Genomic DNA, 22,576 nt, shown 5'->3' with positions numbered 1-22,576 from the left:
AGAGTAGATCTGTGAAGTTGCACTTGACAGGCGTATTTAAAATGCCGGATAAAAGGAAAGAAAGTGTGCCTGTCGAAGTCATATTCGTTAGAAACAAAGTTAGGAGTTTTGGATCGCTATGAGAAAGGTGAGCGTATTGTTGATATTCAGCGTTCTTTGGGACTTAGTGAATCCACTGTGAGAACTATCCGTGACTCTGCCGAATCAATTCGAAAAAACTGTTCAATCTTTCGCTAACTGAAGTGTGACTGGAATGGCCAAATCTCGCTCGGAAGCGATGCAAAAAATGGATCGGATAGAGCATCACAACCAGCAACACATGCCTTTCTCCGGAGCTGCTATTCAAGCTAAAGTCAGGAGCTTGTATGCAGAGTTTATTTTATTATTGTGTGTTTAAGTGTTACATTTTTAAGTGTATAAAGTTTGCATTAAAATGCGTCTAAGAAATATGTTAATGATTTTTCTTTTCTTGTAGAAATACTAATAATATTTGCTATTTTAAACTTAACATGTGAGTAAATGGAAACCTAACCCTATATTTTACATATAAAATGACTCAATTTACGCGAATTCGGTATGCGCGGCAATTCCGCGGAACGTAACTATCGCGTATAACGAGGTTTACTTGTACATGATTTAGAATAACTGTATGATACTGACTGGTGCTTCAGGGTTAAAGGGAAATAGTCAATGATCCTGTAGGATGTGATGTAATCCATCACCCATATATTTTAGTCTGAAATAACGTTTGACTTATTGTAAATACAATACTGTTTAGCAGGGATCATACTAACAGAATAATTATAATTAGAGAGATATTAGACCACTTGGTAGGTAAGAAATGAATATAATAATACATTATCGCTCTCAATATCGCGGTCAAATTGCCTGCGATCAACGAAGACGTCGATTTCTCGCCAATTTCTTCGGTTTATATTCATCTCAGTCTAGTGAACGAGTCCCGGCTCTGAGATGAACCCAGTGTATAGAAACACATCGACAGGTGAGGCTTATCACACACTCTCCTCTTGATGAGAAATGATTACCAAGTATTACTGGAATCACACTGATAGTGGAAATAGGAGCTACTAGACCAAAACAAATTTCACATGCAGTCGCCGAGATGCATTCGAGGAATGTTGGTGGCTAACAGTCTAATGCCTGAAGACTGTCATCTATACTCCACGCCGGGCTGGAGTGTCGTGTGTGTTGCATATCGTGTCAAACAAAATTATGATCAGTAAATGAAATGGCGTACGGCTTTTAATACCGGGAGTGTCCGAGGATATGTTCGTAGCATTAACATATTAATACGTAGCTCTCGATTATTCATATTAGAGATTTGTGATATTTTTCGATCATCTTCCCTGTGAACAGATATGGACTAAGGCTGAATTATGGAACACACATGTCACTGGTAGATCTACAACAACGTGAATGTATTCGTGTCTAGGATTGGGAAAGATACCCTGCGACATGCAATAATCGCACATGACAGCATTTTCCTAGAAGAAGAGAGCGACAAAGAGGAGGTCTCCCAATTTCCTAGCTAACAACCATGATGCCACAGCTGAGATTCGAAAATCAGATCTCCAACCGATGTGCAATAGATTCCCATCTCTATCGCGGTGCGTACCTCAACGCTCGGCTACAGGAATGAATAATATAATACAGTTACATGATGGTAACGATGTTAGTCTTTCAGTAGCACACCTGCTGTAACTGAAAGAAGACTTCTAGTGGCATGTAAAACTTGTTCATTCGACTGAGTGCATTAGAACAGTACTTCTCTTTGAGATAAAAAGTTTCAAGTATAGATGTTACAGTCGGTCACTCCTGAGAACACATCACCACCATTATTTTCAGTCGTCTTGCTGAACTTGTGCCGGCCCCGCGATGTAGGGGTACCGTGCCTGCCTCTTACCCGGGTTCGATTCCGGGCCAGGTCACGGATATTTACCAGCATCTGAGGGCTGGTTCGAGGTTCACTAAGCCTACGTGATTACAAATGAGGAGCTATCTGACTAAGATAGCGGCCCCGGTCTAGAAAGCCAAGAATAACGGCCGAGAGGATCCGTCGTGCTGATCACACGACACCTCGTAATCTGCAGGCCTTCGAGATGAGCAGTCGCTTGGTAGGCCATGGCCCTTCGAGGCTGTTGCGTCATGGGGTTTTGAACTTCTAAAACTGAACGCAGTTGATATGTGCACACATATAACGGCTTTCACATTTTCAATCGTGAATTTCTTTCTGTTGGTGCACTGCGCATTTATCGAAGAAGATACGTACAGCATTTGTACTGTAGCTAGGAATGGAGAAAAGAAGGAACAATTCTCAGGAATTCTCAGTGCATTCAGCACTTTGAGACTCACTGAAATATGTATACCACACTTGATTAGCTAATTCAATTTGCTTTCTCTCATGATTTTCAGAAGCTCAACTTTTTCCATCCCACCACAAGTTAACTTGGAACTCACCGTCCCAATCTCGAGATAACTCAAATTTCAAATGTAACACCCGCTCCCAGTCCCGAGTTTAATCTGACTCTGCAGTTCCGTTGTTCGACACGGGGTGGTATCGTGTGACTGTGTCCTGTGTACGATGATAATGGCGTATGGCCTCCGGAGAGGCCTGGTGCATGTTTTTCGAGTTTACATCCATGGGCGACCTGCGCGTGTTTGAGTATGGAGCCTTAACTACGATGACATAATACTAAAGATGGCACAAACATCTAGTTATCGAGCCAAAGGAATTAAGTAATGAGTGTTAAAATCTACGACTCGAACGATTTTCGAACGCGGGACCCCTTGTCCAGAGGCCAGTATGCTAGCCATTTAGCCAGGGAGCTGGGCAGTGCCCTGTGAAGATGACAGTCGATTCAATATTCTTGCCATAATTCTATACCTCGTGTTCAACGTTGGGAGCTATCTTCTGTCATGCCACTTGTCTATTCAGCCGTAATGAAAACATGATGGAGGATGATATTTTAGATATATTCGGGAATGTTAACAAATGTGGCTTTTATGGCGATAGTGAAATAAAGATTGCAGTTAATGACTCTGCGGAAACTGACCACACAGTTGTTCAGTTTCGGCGAAAGAGGCAAGAGGTAACATAACAATTGAACTTGTGAGTTCAAGAACGTCCCAACTCCAGGACAACACTTTTTTCAAGAGAGAAAAAACTTATAAATACTTGAACATGGTTACAGGAATAACATGAGTTAACATTGTTTTTGAGCAAAGGAAACATGTATACTGGTGCAATGGAATACATGCCTTTACCGACACTTACATCATACTTATGCAACTGTTGAAATGTGAATGTTTTGTACTAGCTCACCTTATACTTCTCATTACTTTTGGTTACAGATGTTTTAAAGAATCTCTGTACGTGATCTGTGTATTTTTTTATTATGTCCCCTTCCACCCTGACAACCTCAAATTTTGTTTCAACAAGTTGCATCCAACCTTCATACATCTCCAATCTTTCTATCTTTCGTTTCTTTTTTTCAATACTGGCTAATTATCGGTCGCACGGATGGAAGCTGTGACCCCTTATTGGTACCTTGTACACACTATTGGTGAATTTACATGTGAATACCAGCGTGGACAAGAATCCGATCATTGTGTAATTCTAGTTTTGACCCCTGCAACAGTCTGAAAAAAGCTTAGGTATTTTTACATTTTTGTTCAAGTAATTTTGGAAATAGTGAAATAAGCATGACAAAACTTCACTAACACCCCTGCGTGCCTCTGTTTAAGGCTGCATATACTTGTACAACACAGCTTTTTTGATTTACAACTGTATATGCAAACATTATATAACTTCAACTGCCGAAAATAGAATACCTCACCTACTTCCAAATGAGGAAAAGGAATATTCTGTTGAAAGTCAAGCTTTCTCAAGTTCTTTGTAAAGTGTATTTGCCCTACATTTATGGACTCTTAAATCTGTAGCTAGCTTCTCCCTAAAGGTAAAATTTTTCCATGGTCAGTAATGCATTTCAGAAGGGCACATGTGCCACAAACATTTTTTTTTGGTACTCCAAAACCGTAATTAAAGTGATCAAGATAAAATGCATAAGTAACCTCACACTTTTAACTTTATGTACATCACCCCCAGATTTCAGACAAAGAAAGGCATCTGGCTAATGTTCTTTGGTAAAAAGGGGACATATTTTTGGAACATTCAGGTCACTTGACAAAAACCTGCATTTACTATGGTTTCTTTCGTTCTGACAAACTGTATAAGGAAATCGTCTAATATGTCTATCAATCTTCTGGATGATTTCCTCTGCCTTCTATCAAAGGCGTGTGTTGTGAGTACCCCGAACACCTGCAGCACAATGGTCACAGAGACGACGAATCCTCAGCAGAAATAAGTTTCCCACAGTATTTGGATATGCTTGGCCAGATGCTCACGCTTTCTTTTTTATATTTTTATCCCAATTTCGTTTCTTCCTTTTTTTCCTCGAATGTTAGAAGAATCTTCGTTACCATTCACTTCTGCACCACCAGTGGACTCCCATTTTGTTACGTATGTAAACAACGTAACACCAGATACATCTGACGGGAAACTGTTCAGATATTTCAAAACTGCCTCAACTCCATACATCGGGACGTTCTTGAAATATACAAAACATTCGTGATGCTATGCAAGCACTTTGCGCTTCGAGTTGGGACGTTTTCTCCATCTATAAACATGTGTCCGAAGTTCAGCTATCCATACATACCATCAAGTGAATTTAGTTTTTTTTAAATGGAGTTGGAAGTTCTTGAACTCACAAGTTCAATTGTTAATATTTTCCTTTCATGATTGTTCAGTAACTTTGTAAATATAGTTTTTGTAATATTTTTCAACTACTTAGCCCATTTCAGCCTGTTGCTAAAACATCCATAAAACCGGATGGACATGCATAAGGGTGAATAAAACTTGGTACTTCCTTCGTATCTAAAAGAGAAAAATTCCTAGTTTTTACAAAAAATCTGCTCGGACGCTTTTTCTGATGTTAAAAGTTGGATATGTCCGGGAGGATGAGAACTATGGTAATCCTAACCCTCGAGTACAGTAAAATGCCGTTCGAATAGGTGAGAGAACAATCAAGTTCGTAGTGCGGCATCTATCAACCGACATCCAGATCAATTGAAATCAACAACGTGGCAGTGAATTTGAAATTAATTCGATTTGATATATCAGTTAATTGTGATTAGCCCTTTGAAACTCGTCATCGTGCGGTGTATGCCAATTTTACGTCTTTTCATGCTAAACATGTCAAACATTTAAAGAGATTTAGTTTGTTGAGATTAGCTTTACACTCGACTGCACTACACTCGTCCATAAGGCATTAACAGACAGTTATAAGATTACATTAAACATTGGTTCGGCACAGCGGCTAGTTCTACTAGCCTTGCGGCTCTACATTCGCTAGACGGAGGAACTGGTCCCAAACGTCGCCTGTCCTGAGAATGGCTTTGCGTAGTTTTCCACCCTCCTGCACTAAAGTGAACGCCAGGGCAGTTCCTCTATAGGCTATGCCCGCACCCACCTCACCTTCTCCGTAAATCACATCACATCAACACGAATCTCCTTGGCCTGAGAGACGGCATAACCATCTAGGAGGCCCGCTGTACCCTGTCCGGGTAGGGAATGAAAATTTACCCAACGTAAACATGTACCAGCAGACCAATCCTGACTCAATTTACCAGAAACGAATGCAAATACCTTCCCGTAAGTTTAATCAATTATTTTCGAGATAATTGTATTCTGAATAAAATTTAAGTTCAAGTGTTAGTAATTTTGGTTATCGTATACCATAAGGAGAGATCAGAGACCATGAAGACGATGAAACGATTGACATTCGCTCGTGAAAGCCAATCAGTTTGCCGAAGATGTCACACTCATCACTTGGAACTCCAATTTGCCGGGTGTCTCACCTAAGAGTCATGAGGCGCCTTTTCTCTGGTGTTTCGGAAGATGTTTTCAATTTTCTTTTTGTAATGTGTATGTCGAGTCAGCCCAAACCAATACCGCTGATCAGGTACGTCACGTAACTCCCAGTGTCAACGGTAAACCTCGTTTAGGTTCTCACTGCAAACACATATTTGTTTAAAGTGTAACTTTTTAGCTCTCTCCCGCGGTTCGTGGTCATCCGTGACTGGTAGACTGACCTCTTTTCATGCAAGCGTGAAGCCAGGTCATTCATTCATTCATTCATTCATTCATTCATTCATTCATTCACATAGAATGTCCTCACCCTGTCTGCTGGAGTTCCGTAGGTGTAGGATGAGAGCATTCAACTCATTCAATCATTGATAATATTTATTGTAAGCTAAGGAACATTGTTTATACTAGTGATACAAATAAATATTTACACTAGCACGAATTAATAGGGGTAAGATACATATTGTCCTAGACCAGGGACGGCAAACTTTTTCCAACTAGCGTGCCAGTTAAGGTCTTGTTTATTACATTTTACTGTTCAATGCGCCATCGGTTATTTTCCTTTAAAATAACCACGACGCCCCCCCTCCCACCATTTGACTTCGTTTAGATATTCGATTGCATCAAATAAATAAATAAATAAATAAATAAATAAATAAATAAATAAATAAATAAATAAATAAATAAATAAATAAATAAATAAATAAATAAATAAATAAATAAATAAATAAATAAATAAATAAATAAATAAATAAATAAATAAATAAATAAATAAATAAATAAATAAATAAATAAATAAATAAATAAATAAATAAATAAATAAATAAATAAATAAATAAATAAATAAATAAATAAATAAATAAATAAATAAATAAATAAATAAATAAATAAATAAATAAATAAATAAATAAATAAATAAATAAATAAATAAATAAATAAATAAATAAATAAATAAATAAATAAATAAATAAATAAATAAATAAATAAATAAATAAATAAATAAATAAATAAATAAATAAATAAATAAATAAATAAATAAATAAATAAATAAATAAATAAATAAATAAATAAATAAATAAATAAATAAATAAATAAATAAATAAATAAATAAATAAATAAATAAATAAATAAATAAATAAATAAATAAATAAATAAATAAATAAATAAATAAATAAATAAATAAATAAATAAATAAATAAATAAATAAATAAATAAATAAATAAATAAATAAATAAATAAATAAATAAATAAATAAATAAATAAATAAATAAATAAATAAATAAATAAATAAATAAATAAATAAATAAATAAATAAATAAATAAATAAATAAATAAATAAATAAATAAATAAATAAATAAATAAATAAATAAATAAATAAATAAATAAATAAATCCAGTCGACGAATGTTTCATGATGTTATTTTGCAAACATCACGGAAAATAAATGTATATTTTAGGAATATGATATATTTTTGCTTTAACCTAATACAATTTGTAAAAATATGTCCAAAATATTATGTCATACTTCTTTATTAAAGCGTAATGTTGAAATATGCCATGTTTCAAGATTTTCCACCTATTTATTACATGTTAAAAACATTAAAACATTAAAATATGTTACTATGTTATGTGGCGTGTCGCAGAAGTCGTGTTCGTGTGTCATAGGTTCGCCATCCCTGTGCTAGACTATATAACAATCTTAGAAACTACAATTTACATATCGGATGTAATTGATGAGTAGGCGTAATTGTAAATTTTAAGGTAGTAATAGATAAATTAATTGGAGCAAAATTATGCATGTATCGAAATAATTTGAATTGTAATAATTTCCTCGCAATCCGGAACTAGGGGACGAGAGTATTCTACTATATTCAAGTGTGATTTTATGTGCCCAGTCGATAGAACAGCCTCAAATTAGCCTATTGCGATATTCCGTTCAAGGATATTTATTGACGGTGGCAGCACAACAAGAGGAATAGTTAGCATTTCCAGTAGTGGCTGAGTGAGACTGCTAAATGAGTATAGTAGTGCGACCAGAGAAGCTGTACAGTCACCGTCAATGTATTTTCTTGGACGGAATATCGTACTAGACTAATCTGAGGCTGCTTTATCGACTGGGCACATACATTTACACTTTTGAAAAACATTTTGTTTGCAGTGAGAAACTGTACGGCGTCTTCTGTTGGCAATGGACGTCGTATGACATACAGGAGAACAGTCGTTCGGGCCGGCTCTACCTACACATTACGAAAACGAAACTGAAAACATCTTCCGAAACACCGGAGAAAATGCACCTGACTACCCTTAGGTGAGACACCCGGTATGCAGGCCATCTGACTGGGAATCATTCGTCCTGGCAGCCCAAAGCAGTTCAAGGGCTGTAGCGTCACACGTTTGTTTGCTGTTTTACTTTATTGAAACAAATCCTAATTGTGAGAATAGTTCACGAAAACAGTCACAGTAGTGAGTTTGTTCAGCAATGAAGGGATGCGTCAGATTAGTGGAAGGTGAAGTAGGAAGTGTGTTCTCTGGAGTCTACTGTATGTAGAATGCGGGACGAAAATTATAAAACCTGCAGTAAGAACACTGAAAACCAGCCCTCTACATGACTAACGGTAAGGTACATCGTTTCGAGAACACAACCTGTGCCACAGAGCGAGAAATGGAATGAAATGGCGTATGGCTTTTAGTGCCGGGACTGTCTGAGGACAAGTTCGGCTCGCCAGGTGCAGGTCTTTTGATTTAACGCCAGTAGGCAACACGAGCATCGTGATGAGGATAAAATAATGAAGACGATACATAATACCAGCCCCAGTGCAGCGGAATTAATCAATTATGGTTAAAATTGTCGACCCTGCCGGGAATCGAACCCGGGACCCATGTGACCAAAGGCCAGCACACTAACAATTTAGCCATGGAGCCGGACACAGAGCGAGATATTTTTCACTATTCAAAAAAAAACTTAACTCTTTAAATTGCTTTTATTACATTTACAATCGTTCCTGTAAAAAAAAAATGCCACACTTGCTGAAAGTGAATAGGTTAATAATCATATTTGACTGCAAATGGTTAGAAGGAGGTACGGAGCCAAAATACACGGCAATAGTCCGCAACTCAGGATCATCAGTTCCTATTTTTCAAATTTATAAAATGTTTTCTTCTTTCTTTCCAGACCACATGTGCCTTTGAATCACGCACTCCCAGGTCGGCGGTTCATATGGGTTTTAGCCTAGATTTATGGGCGATGCGCAGGATTCAACATCGTCTGAACCGAAGGCTGCAATTCCGACTATTCAAGTCAAAGAACCATATTTGTAAAACAAAAATGTTAATCTCGAAGGAAATATTCTACTTAAGAGGTGTATTCTTATTATGCTTCATGTCTGGAGAGCCTGCTCGAAGCAGTGCATGTAGGAATCACCCCTAACATACTTCATGTCTATTTACTAAACTACTGATCATTAGCGGATGAAAGACATACTTAAGCCCTTTTAATACAGAGTCACGCCTGCAACATAATCACACATTGTTTAAGCACGAATGCAGAAATACGCTGAATATTCATGGCTTTGCCCACTAGTATTGAAAAACCTTGCTTTGTGAATATTTTAAACGGGATACCGGAGGTCGTGGAACGTTTCCAAATGCCATTAATCTTTCAGAGACGCCAGAGTCGGGGATATTCTGTGATGCTCAGTGCTAAACTTAAATGGACTTCAGGCGTCTCTGAAAATCATAAACGTAGTTAATGGGACGTAAAACCAACCAGTGACACCATTATTAGACATGAATAGAAAACTGCTTTTCAGACACATGAACTGGTTTATGCCCTAAAGACAAGCCACCGTTTCTGGACATTTTCTTACTAAAAACACTGGAAGTTCCATATTTATCAAAGGTTGACTGTCCTGAAGTGGTTTCATACCAATTCCGTTTTGGGACATGATACTTTTTCTTTTCTTTTTTATTACAAGCTGCTTTACGTCGCACCGACATAGATAGGTCTTATGGCAACGATGGGATAGGTCTAGGAGTGGGAAGGAAGCGACCGTGGCCTTAATTAAGGTACGGCCTAGCATTTGCTTGGTGTGAAAATGGGAAACCACGGAAAACCATCTTCAGAGATGCCGACAGTGGGGTTCGAACCTGCTAACCCCCGAATGCAAGCTGATAGCTACGTGGCCCAAACTACAGAGCCACTTCTGGACACGCTACGTTTTCTCATTGTATGCCTCATTTACCTAACATATCAACCTCTTGTAATTCCAGGAGTAAGATAAATTGTCGCTTCTATGTTGTAACTATACAATTTAACACAAGTATAAAAATCATCATGACCTTTGTCTTAATTGATAAGCTAAAATCTTAACAAGTATACTAGTATAATCAAACTAATATAGCATTTCAGCAGGTTGCGTCAGTAGAAGGTCTACAGAAACTAATATGAAGTATAGGAGAGAACGAATCTACTGTCCGACTATACTAGGCTCGATTTCAACCTCCTCCTCATATTTAGAACTGCGTTAAGTGGTTGGAACTGGATGCTTTTATTCACGGCGGAAACATAACTGAGTAAAATTTTTCTTTTAATTGCACTCTCCGCCATTCTGGATGTGGGCTTTGGTGGTTTCCTTACTTCAACTATAGGCGAAGCGGGGTGGAAACTATTATACAAGCTGCAGTTATTTACGTTAAATGCATATTATTATTATTATTATTATTATTATTATTATTATTATTATTATTATTATTATGTAAGTATACAGATAGGCACAATTAACTTGTTACTATATTCGTCAATAAATAATACAGGCATAATTATTTAAAATTCAACAAGTACTATGCTAAGAAGATAAGGTGAATTAAAAATGAAAATCCACAGCCTGTTTCCAGTCATTCGACCGGGTCAGGAATGGAATAAATGAAGCCCCCATGTAGCGGCGAGGATACGAAATTTGCCGGCTGCCGAAGCCTGTCGCACTCCTCTGGGGCAATGATAAATGGCTGATAGATGAAATGTTAATGGAGAGTGTTGCTGGAATGAAAGATGACAGGGAAAACCGGAGTACCCGGAGAAAAACCTGTCCCGCCTCCGCTTTGTTCAGCGCAAATCTCACATGGAGTGACCAGGATTTGAACCACGGTATCCAGCGGGGAGAGGCCGTAGCGCTGCCACCTGAGCCACAGAGGGCTACAAGATAAGGTGAATTACAAATATTAAATTTCCTAGAAAATACAGGAAAGACCCCATACCATGGCACTTCTAACAGGGGCTTACTACAAATTTAGATAATTTTAGACTGAAAGATCTATACTAAAACTGACTGGTTTCGAACATAGAGCTGTATATTGCCAAGTAAATTTGGAAAAAACAGCTTTTTTACACAAATAGTTCAGGTTTGTTTGCAAATAATTTTGGTGAAAATTGTCTCATCCACAAAGATATCTAAAACGCATGTATACATGTTTCGAAATTTACTCGGGTAAGATGTTTATTAATTTCACTTTCTGAGTAGGATCATGCCTTACAAATAAGGTGACCATGGAGGTCCAGGATAACTATGCAATAATATTTTACAAGCAATGTAAGTGATTACTTAGTATATGGAGAGAATCGATTCAAGTTCCTCTGATGATATCGTAGTACTGTCCAAGTGAGCTTCGTCCACTTTTATAGGCTGGAAGGCATAGACATAGCAGTGGAGATGCATATCTGTTCTAGCGAACTCTCACTGTATATTGTCCTTCAAGGGAGGCTTAGGGTGGCGTCTCAACAGTGGATCCAGCCAGCGTCCTGGAGAGGTGTGGTGTTGTAACTGATAAGCCCGCTGTCACACTGAAGCAAATCACTAGTGATTTTACGACTGAAAATAGTTTGTTAAACCGACTGTTATCTCGCTTTATACTGTATTTTGAATTTATTGCAACATAGGGACAAGTCTGCAGTTGTGATTATACTTTGTTTTATTATCATCTTTCAGTTTTTTTGATTATCACAAACGTATGACTGTGTTCATAGGTGATAGGAATCCCTGCAATAACAATATTAACACTGCATAGGTTTTCCTCGCTGCCTGTTGTCATTTCTTGATGGATACAGTACTTTTACATCCATCTCTTGGCACAGGCCAGAGTAAAGTGCAGCTTCCACCGAAGTCCCAGTCAACATCCATGGCTGTGACAATATGGAAGTTGCTCGGGTATGGGTAGTGCTGAGTAATGACATTCAGAGCATGACTAGTGCATCTGAGTGTTATGAAAGGTGCTGCTCATAGGGTCAGTCGTCCTGCAATAGTACTTTCTGACCCAGTGAGGAAAGCAATGACAAACTACCTCACTCCTCATCTTGCCTAGTACGCCTCATTTTGGTGCTGCCATTGGTTACTGGGGTTTCCTTATAACTGCATAACCTTTGGTGGTGCTATTTGAGGATCCAACCAGCCTCTGGGCTGATGACCTAACAGACAGACAGGCTTTCCTCAATGTGAAATATACTGTTTAATATACTGTATGCAGCCGAGTCATTTTCCCTGAAAACTATTAAGATTAATGTTTACCTCACACTAATTTTACGTTTTTCTGTGACACCGAGGTCCCTAAAACTTCCTGGCGTATTTCAGTAATTTTCAAATACCACTGAACTGAATCGGGATCGAATCCGCCAACTTCGGCTCAGAACTTCTATCATCCGAACCGCTCAGACCGGCAGCAAATTAAGAGATAATTCCAACACATGCTCTTCCAATTAAAACGAGCAGTTTGCTACAAAGCAACTAGGAAGTTAAAGCAAAAGATAGATACAGGAACAAACTGTCATGATTTTTTTCGAAGTAGCCTACATCGTTATATTGATTGAAATTCTTTCCTAAAAGCAACTGCATAATATCATTATTGAACTTTCAGGATATGAGTTCTTACCTTGCCAGTGCATTGGAACCGAGGCGTTTACCCGAGCTGAAAAGATAAAATAAAATTAGATTAAACAAAATTGTGCCAATAATAATAATAATAATAATAATAATAATAATAATAATAATAATAATAATAATAATAATGTAAACTTTAAAATAACAAAAGGTATTCCAAGATTTCATCCAGAGAAGGAGAGTCAATAAAATAACTTAGAATAATACTATTTCACACACAACAGCAAAATTTTCATGACAATACATGGGCTGCACAACAGCTAGTGTGTGCAGGCATGTTAATTTGACATTTAGGATGCCTGCGTCTCAATTTCGACGTTCTTTTTTTACTCTACCAGATGGTAGAGAAATCTGAAACATATTGGGCGACCTCTAGCCGAGTTTTAATTAGTTCAGTTGGGCAATAATTAATGGCGTATGGCCTCCGGAGAGGCCTGGTGCAGGTCTTTCGAGTTGACACCTGACAGGTGACCTGCGTTGTCTATGAGATGGGGCCCTACTTATGATGAACTTTAATTCTGAAGACGAGAGAGAGAGAGAGAGAGAGACGCGCGCGCACCCAGCCTCCGAACCATCGGAATTAACCAATGAAGGCTAATCATAATACAAAACTTTTAAATGACAAAATGTGTTACAAAATTACATGAAACCCACGACCCACTGGACCAAAGGCCAACACGCTAAGCATTTATCCATTTAGTTGGGTAAAGACAATTCGTCATCCGAGATCTCTTATGTGCCGATATTGTATAACTTAACAGTGCCGAATGGACTTTCTTCCGTCCTTCAAAAATCCGAATAATAATAATAATAATAATAATAATAATAATAATAATAATAATAATATGGAACCGGGCGAGTTGGCTCAGCTATGAGCTCGCATCCGGGAGATAGTGGGTTCGAATCCTGAAGATGGTTTTCCGTGGTTTCCCATTTTCACACCAGACAACTGCTGGGGCTGTACCTTAATTTAGGGCGCTTCCTTCCTATTCCTAGGCTTATCCTTTCCCATCGTCGCCATAAGACCTATCTGTGTCGGTGCGACGTAAAGCAAAATAGCAATAAAAAATATATGGAAACTTATAAATGAAAAAAAATGAGCTTATGCTAAGTTAACAATAAAAGGAACAAGGATGTAAAATAATACTATTTCAAATAAAATATCAACCTGTCATGAAGATCATCTATATACTATGCAATAACTGACGAATTAAATGCCTGCAACGTGCTGAGGCGCCCCTATATGCTGTGAAGTTGTGAGACGATGTGACGACTACAAGACTCCAGATGACAAGAGTACACTGTTTCCACTTGAACCAGAATCATCGGTTATTTTTTCTATCCAACCTAACTTGTTCAACTCTTGTTATCTTCTGATATTGGTGGTATAACGTTTGTGAGCCGCCTATAATGGTCCTCATTCTACGAGTGGTGAACACTCTTCCTCTTCCTCCTTTAAGGTGATGAAGGGCTACTTAATAATGCTTTACGCACTTCTTTTCTAGCGTACGGCCTTTTAGTGTAGGGAGTGTTCGAGGACATATTCCGCTCGCCAGTTCAGGGTTTGCCCGAGATAGGGGTGAGCTACATGTACAGCTGTCTGAATGTCGTCTGTGGGTGTAGGTGTAATTGTACGGGCTAGAAATGGGAATTAAGCGGCTGTCACCTTGAGAAAGTACCATTACCGTAGATTTTAAATGGGAAACCCACAGAAAACCATTTCGAGAATGGGCGACGGGGTAGTCGAACATGCCTGCCACGCAACTACATTACTAGCCGTGCCGCAACGTACTGAGCTAACTTGTTCGGCGTTTTATTCCCTAGAAAGGAAACTTACAGCAGACACACTGTTGCCCGTACTTAGATTATCTGGTTTGCAGATTATCAAGGCACTGTTTTTCAAAATAGACACTAGGTTTATTAGTATTTATCTATTAAGTAAGCATTTTAGCACTAAGCTTGGCACTGATAATGGAGCAAAACACATTTATCCACAACCACAATACCTAACATTTGTACAATCCATCCAATCTCAGTACAAAACATCGGAACACCACAGGTCTTATTCTGCATCATTATTAGAGAAATGTTTTATTCTATTACCCGTGCACTGGCCCGTCCCAAAAAAAAAATGGGAGTTTACTATTCTGACGGCTTCAATGTGAAACTATCTAGCTTTAAAAATCTACTCTATCAGTTAATCCAGTGTAGGATATGATCTGCATTAGTGAATACGGTGAAAAATGAAATGGCGTATGGTTTTTAGTGCCGGGAGTGTCCGAAAAAAGTTCCGTTCGCCAGATGCAAGTATTTTGATTTGACTCCCGTAGGAGACCTGCGCGTAGTGATGAGGATGAAATGATGATGAAGACGACACATACACCCAGCCCCCGTGCCAGCGAAATTAACCAATATGGTTAAAATTCCCGACCCTGTCGGGAATCGAACCCGAGACCCCAGTGGCCAGCGCGCTAACCATTTAACCATGGAGCCGGACAGCGAATTCGCTGCTCACCGATATATGATAATGCAATTTATCAAGCATGAAAAAAATCTCCTGGATTGCCTAGGCCTCTTATTTTCAGTGCAGTGATCACCATGGTAACAGAAATTTAGCCACGAATAACTCAATTGTTGTCTTATCAATTAGAGCTTCACCAATTAATTGAATGAGATATGAAGATTGCACTGTATTTGGCTTTCTATTGGTGAGGGCGTTTGTTTTATGGGGAATTGCGCAAACCTCATTAATTGTACAGTAGTCGAAGGTGAAAAAGGAAAAAAAGTCTGATTCTTCAAATATTAAAGGCACCAGTAAGAGAAAGGGGAGGCCATTAAAGGCGTCAAAACGAGATTCCCTTCCCCTCGTAAAACGGGAACTAATGGGCTGGACTCAGTAGTGGTGGTGATTATTGTTTTAAGAGGAAGTACAACTAGGCAACCATCCTCTATATAACACTAATCAGAGAGAAAAAATGGAAGGGATCCGACACTTCGAAAAATGAAAGTATCGACCAAAGAAAGTCAAAAGACTCCCAATACCTCGAGTGCTCTAAAACGTTCGGGTCGGAAAAGAACAAGATCTGACCAAGGGAGGTTGGATAGGATAGATGAAAGTGAGGAGCCTGGCACAAGTAAGTGGAACTAATGCCAAGCCTCATCTAAGGGCCCCATGCATGCCAAGACGCTCCCAAGTTGATAGCCCCTGGGGCCCCTTTTAGTCGCCTCTTATGACAGGCAGGGGATACCGTGGGTGTTATTCTACCGTCCCTACCCACAAGAGGATGGACTGAGTAGCTGGAACAGTAGAGCACTGGCTTTCTGAGATCAAGTTTGCGGGTTCGATCCCAGTTCTGTCTTTTGGTATTTGAATGTGTTCAAATAGGGCAGCATCGTGTCAGGAGATTAATAGGCAATTAAACGAACTCCAGCAGAACAGAATTTACAGCACCTCAGCGTCTACGAAAAATGTAAAAGAGTAGTTAGTGGGACGAAAACCCAAATACTTTATCACCATTACATACAAAGGAATAACATCAACTGCTAAAAACAAAGACCTATTATTTTAGTTGACTGATAGGAGCCATGAAATTAGCGGCAATGGCATTTCAATGTTCGCTCTTTTAATTATAAAAGTACTGAACCCTTCAAATCTTTTAGGCTGGGTTAGGAAATGCTAGATCCTTGAAGGTAGGGAAAATGTAGGTCATTCTATCGTTGAGATATCTGTCACTGTGGATGTGGAAGAATAGTGGAGTGATAGGACAGGTAAAGAAGAAAATCAAGTATGTGGAAGAAGTGAGTGGAAGGTATTTCGATTCACAGAAGTTATGATGTTCAAATAGTGAGCCGCAGAAGGGTGGGACGCTAAAATGATACACCATACAGATCTATCAAATTCAATGATTTGCATTAATATATTTATATGTCGAGCAAATAGCCCTTTAACTTTGAGGTCGTTAAACAAGCTCACGAATAAACAAGAACTGCTACGTGTATGGTATGTCGAGTGTTGAGAATTATATACACTAAAACTTTCAATATATGTATATACAATTAGTTTTACGTCGGACCGACACAGATAGGCCTTACAACGACGATGGGACAGGAAAGGGATAGGAGTGGGAAGGAAGAGGCCGTGGCCTTAAAGTACAGCCCCAGCACTTGCCTGGTGTGAAAATGGGAAACTACGGGAAAACCATCTTCAGGGCTACCGGCAGTGGAGTTCAAACCCACTATCTCCGTAATGCAAGCTCATAGCTGAGCGCCCCTAACCGCACGACCAACGCGCTCGATAAATATAAAATGCCCAAATATGCACTAATATATGCACAAAAAGCGTTTTAGTCTGCAATCTTACTGTTTTGTATAGGACACCTTAAAATATAATACTAGCAACGTAAAATTTAATGTTAATTTTTTATCTCACGCTATTACACACACCGGAGTCATAATTCTTAACGTTTCTTTTTTATTCAAACGAAGGTGATTTTTTTCTGAGCGAGTATAATTATCTCCATATTTTCAGCTTATTCTTCCTGTCAGTAAAAATATACCTATGAGCAGAAAATATCCCTTCAACGCCCCAAGAAGTGTGGTGACAAAATTCAAAAGTGGATAAGAAGCTAAGTTTAATGTCCTTATGACCATCAAAACATACAAGGACTTGGCTAATTTTCCTTTTTTCTTAGCGGGGACATTTGCTATTTTCTGCTTCACGTCACTGATACGTTTTCTACTGGCTGCGCAATGACAGCATCAAGCCCCTTCGAACTTTCTAGAATGCTCCATAGCTTGTGTTTCCAATTGATGCTATTTTACAGACTATGAAAACTGGATTTTATGTGCACTCTGCACAGCGTCCTCGAGATTAACACGTTATTACCGCCTTACAATTAAAGATGGTACGCTGCATTTTAAGTGTTTTACCGAAGTCTAGAACACTCGAAAACGGTATTCTGAACAAGAATTATAAATATGCTCTTAACATCGAAATACCGTCGTTGCGGCTCGAAATACCATTATGAAGGTGACAATTTTGAGGGGAGAGATACTGACCCGCAGCACATGTATCACAGCGAAAATTCGTTGATAACAGTTCATACAATAGATGACATAACCTTTCTAAGCTGAAATATTATCACATAGCGGTTTTTCTAGGTGCAACTACAATATGCACAAGCGTAAAAAAAAAAAAGAAATGCACACATATCCATGAACAAACAAGCTTCAATCGTTATCATATAACACGAAACAATCATTACTAACGAGTAAGTTTTATGTATATGCATACAGGAGAATCAGAAAAACTGATAAAAAATTGCGTTTTTCAAAATATGCCTAAACTGAGAGAATATTTCTTCCTCTTTAATTTGGCTCATACATTTTAATTTTCTGCCCATTAATTCTTGAGACATATGTGGTTATTCAAATCTTTGCACCAATAACCACGCCCACTTCTCGCTGCCAACGATGAATTTCCACTTCATGGAAAGCGCCCAACGAGAGAAGGAAGTTGGTGTGCATACCAAGTCACTAAGGCAAAAGGTGAACAGTTTCACCACAATGGACAAGGCATGAAACTGGAGCTTGTTGGAGCAATTAAACCTATGTATGAAACACTGGATGACCTCAAGATGTTGGAAAAATGTTTACATGGTAAAACAAGATGAGAATGAGGCATTCAATAGAACCACATGTAATAGGTGTCCCAAGGAGGTCTATACAGGACACAGAACGGTGAAGATGTGTGTGAATGATGTGTGCCATATTAAGGAACCTTAGGATGAACTGGAAATTTTGAAAAGAATGGGTTTCAACCCTGGAACAAATACCATTTCTGGAGTCATCAAGACAACAGAAAATAGGACCACAAGTGCCAAAAAACATTCCACACCTGAAGTAAAGACATGGTGGGTGTATCTGAGAGGCAGAAAAAAGATGAAATTTGGCAAACAAGAAGACGTAGAAGGGCTGACTTACTCTTCTGGAGGTTTTTAAGGAAGTCAATTTTCTACCTCAATTTCCCGCAAGTTGCAATTTTCACAATGATCCATATTTCAAAAAAATAATGTCTCTATTCATAATTACGATATCATAGACATCTTGGTGTCTTTTTTAAGTTTAAAATGTCTCCTAGTGGCTGACACAGAGAACAGGTAAAAATAATTCTTAAGTAATGGCAAAATAAAACATTCTCTATGTCAGGCACTAGAGTACTGTTTTAGCTTCAGAAGAGTGAAACATCTGTGGTTCTAACTTTCTTGGTCGCTAAGATATATTGTTTGAAGTTTTGTGGAAAAATTAACAATTTATTTTTAAACAATTAACGAGCAACTTATAAAATTGTCATTATCAGGATCTCTAAATTAAACCATTCTAATGAGTTCTTAAAACTTGGCATACTAATATTTCAAAAACAAGATTTTTCCATGTAGAAGTATACATATACCTTGATACACAGCTGCATTAAAAATTTGCATTTTTTTCAAGGCACTAAAAATGTTACATGGTAAAATGTTAAATGGCACATGTTACATGTACCGGTATGTGAGGGTGTTGTCTGTGGGTGCACGTGTAACTGTTCGGGCTAAGAATGGAAAGGAAGCGGTCGTGGCCTTGAGGAAGGTATCATCCTGGCATTTCCCCGTAGCTGAAATGAGAAACCACGGAATCTTGTTAACTGATGGCATTCTTTTCAGTAAAAAGTGGACTAGTTTCCACAAACTAATTCGTGAACGCGTTTTCTCAGAACATACTGCCACGAGTAGTGGGTGTGAAAGTTTCGCAGAATCGGTCTGGCCTTGGGTATATCGCGTGCGACTTACTTCAAAGAGGAGAGGGCGCCATTATCGACTTTCCTAGCGAATGTAACCTGGCAACAGGTATTACTGGGCTAGGCTCTCGCCTTCGCTCTGCTTCCATCTCTTCTCCAGCACCCACTTTCCTCTTCGGACTAGCCAAGTGGCACCAGACAACTGTTCCTCAGAGAAAAGTCCTGTCTTTACTCACGCACAAACTGGACCCCCTTACGCAGAGTGCTCATTACAACAGCTGTTAGTGTAAATAACGACCTGGTGGAGGTGGAAGGAGACGCTTTCCCACGTGTCGATTCCCGTCGAATATTTCAATAATTATAATTTGTATTCAACCCAAATTGTACGGAATTGTTGTACCGCGAAAAACAAAACACAATGACAAAATTATCGAAGATTTTTTCAGTAACAGCACTGAAATGAGCCCTGCAGGCTTTGAGATTGGCAAACTGTAACAAATATTTGTACATTATTTCCTGTTCGCCACGTAACACTGCAAGCAAAATCAGTCTCCTTTCGGTCATAGATGTTTGTGTATATTACTACTTAGTTTCTAAAGGCGATGCCTTGTCCACCCAATCACAATTCCTTGTCTTCAGCTTCGTGCTTCATCTCGTGGTAGATGTTATAACAAAGACTTAGCATAAGATCTTGAAGGCACTGGGGTCTTTGGCCTTCCTCGCCCTCTTCTGCATGTTCTATCACAAAAAAGAACTGAGCGGACTTCTGTAAGGAAGTTTCAGTGTCAGACTTCGTACTCCTTGTCCCGTTCTACACTCTTTAGTATTTTAAAAAAATCGTGTCTTACTCTAATATAAATTTTCCGCCATATACTTTGCAAATAAGCTGCAGTCACTTAAGTGCGGCCAGTAGCTAGTATTCGGGAGATAGTGGGTTCGAATCCCACTGTAGGCAGCCCTGAAGATGGTTTTCCGTGCTTTTCTATTTTCAAACCAGGCAAATGCTGGGGCTGTACCTTCAGGCCACGGCCGCTTCCTTCCCATTCCTAGCCCTTTCCTGCCCCATCGTCGCCGTAAGTCCTATCCGTGTCGGTGTGACGTAAAGCAACTTGTATGACTTTGCACATAAAGGTGCGTATTTATAGTATGTTAAGAAAATGATAAGCAGCATTTGGAGCATTAGGTAGGGAATGTTATAATTTAAACTCGTTCTAAAGGCGTAAGTGTGTAGCCTATCCGTAATATCTATATATATAAAATAACTTGTCCTGACTGACTGACTGACTGACTGATTCATCATCGCCGAGCCAAAACTACTGGACATAAAGAAATGAAATTTTGGGGATATATTCATATTAAGATGTAGGTGCTCGCTAAGAGAGGATTTTTGGATATTCCTTCGCTAAGGGGGTAAAAAGGGGGGTGAAATTTTAAAATGAGTGTATCTATATCTCAAAACTTTAAAAGTTTACAGATGTAAAAATTGGTATTTAGAATCTTCTTTAAAAATAAGGAAACACGTATTTTTTTGTTTTCAGAAAATCCCAATAGGAGGGGTGAAAAAGGGTGAAAAAGGGTGAAAATGGGGAAAAATGGGTTGAATGCCTTTAATCAGGACACCGGTACTTATATCTCAGAAACTGAAGATATTACAGACCTGAAAATTGGTACTTCTGATCTCTTTTAAAAATAAAGAAACACGTATTTTTTTGGTTTTTGGAAAATCCAATTAATGGGAGGGTGAAAAGGGGGTGAATTTTTAAAATGAGTGAATCTATATCTCCAAACTTTTAAAGTTTGCAGATGTAAAAATTGGTATTTAGAATCTTCATTAAAAATAAAGAAACACATATTTTTTTGTTTTCGGAAAATCGCAATAGGAATCGTGAAAAGGGGTGAAAAAGGGGTTGAATGCCTTTAATGAGGCTACTTATATCTCAGAACCTGAAGATATTACAGACCTGAAAATTGGTGTTTGGGATCTCTTTTAAAAATAAAGAAACACGTGTTTTTTGTTTTTGGAAAATCCAATTCATGGGGGGGGGGGTGAAAAGGGGGTGATTTTTTTAAATGAGTATCTATATCTCAAAACTTTTAAAGTGTATGGATGTAAAAATTGGTATTTAGAATCTCCTTTAAAAATAAAGAAACACGTATTCTTTTGTTTTCGGAAAATCCCAATAGGAAGGGTGTAAAAGGGTGAATAATGGGTTGAATGCCTTTAATGAGGCTACTTATATTTCAGAACCTGAAGATATTACAGACCTGAAAATTGGTATATGGGACCTCCTTTAAAAATAAAGAAACACGTATTTTTTAGTTTTTGGAAAATCCAATTAATGGCGGTTAAACAGGAGTGACAAATTGGGGTGAATTTTTTGAAAGACTATATCTACAGAATATCTTGGAAACGTAAAATGTTACAGACGTAAAAAGTGGGTGTTTGTAATCTCCTGTAAATGTAAGGAAACATAGGTGATTTGTTTTTGGAAATTCCACTTAAGGGGAACTCAAAGGGGGTGAAATTTTAAAATGAGAATTTTTACAGTATATCTAAAAAACTTAACATGTTACAGAAGTGAAAAATGGTATTTTTTATCTCTATTAAACATAACGAATCGTTTATTTTTAATTTTCGGAAATACCACTTGGGTGGTGGGGGGTGGGTAAAAGTGACTGAAAATGGTGTTGAATTCTTTTAATTAGGCTACTGATATCTCAAAAATGAAGATGTTACAGACGTGAAATTTGATATGTGCAATCTGCTTTAAAAGTAAAGAAAGACGTATTCTCGGAAAATCCAATGAAAGGGGGGGGGGTGAAAGAATTGAAAATTGAATTGACTTAATTGTATGAGAATGCATGCATCTAATAAAAACTAAAGTTGTTACAGACGTGAAAATTCGTATTTCGATCTCCTTTAAAAACAAA

General features: G+C 38.1%; 1 protein-coding gene across 3 annotated transcripts in view; it reads right to left on the bottom strand.

The window, feature by feature from the left end:
* Nucleotides 1-22,576, bottom strand: part of nuf (rab11 family-interacting protein nuf) — a 415,530-nt gene that overhangs the window by 180,446 nt on the left and 212,508 nt on the right. For all 3 annotated transcript variants that reach the window (XM_067135454.2, XM_067135456.2, XM_067135455.2), the window contains exon 6: nucleotides 12,863-12,898. In XM_067135454.2, the coding sequence (XP_066991555.2) occupies nucleotides 12,863-12,898 (36 nt within the window). The remainder of the gene's footprint in view (nucleotides 1-12,862; nucleotides 12,899-22,576) is intronic.

The sequence above is a fragment of the Anabrus simplex genome, chromosome 1 (assembly GCF_040414725.1).
Source record: "Anabrus simplex isolate iqAnaSimp1 chromosome 1, ASM4041472v1, whole genome shotgun sequence".
NCBI lineage: Eukaryota > Metazoa > Arthropoda > Insecta > Orthoptera > Tettigoniidae > Anabrus > Anabrus simplex.
The sequence above is the reverse complement of the archived record's forward strand: the minus strand, read 5'-3'. Positions and strand labels throughout refer to the sequence as shown.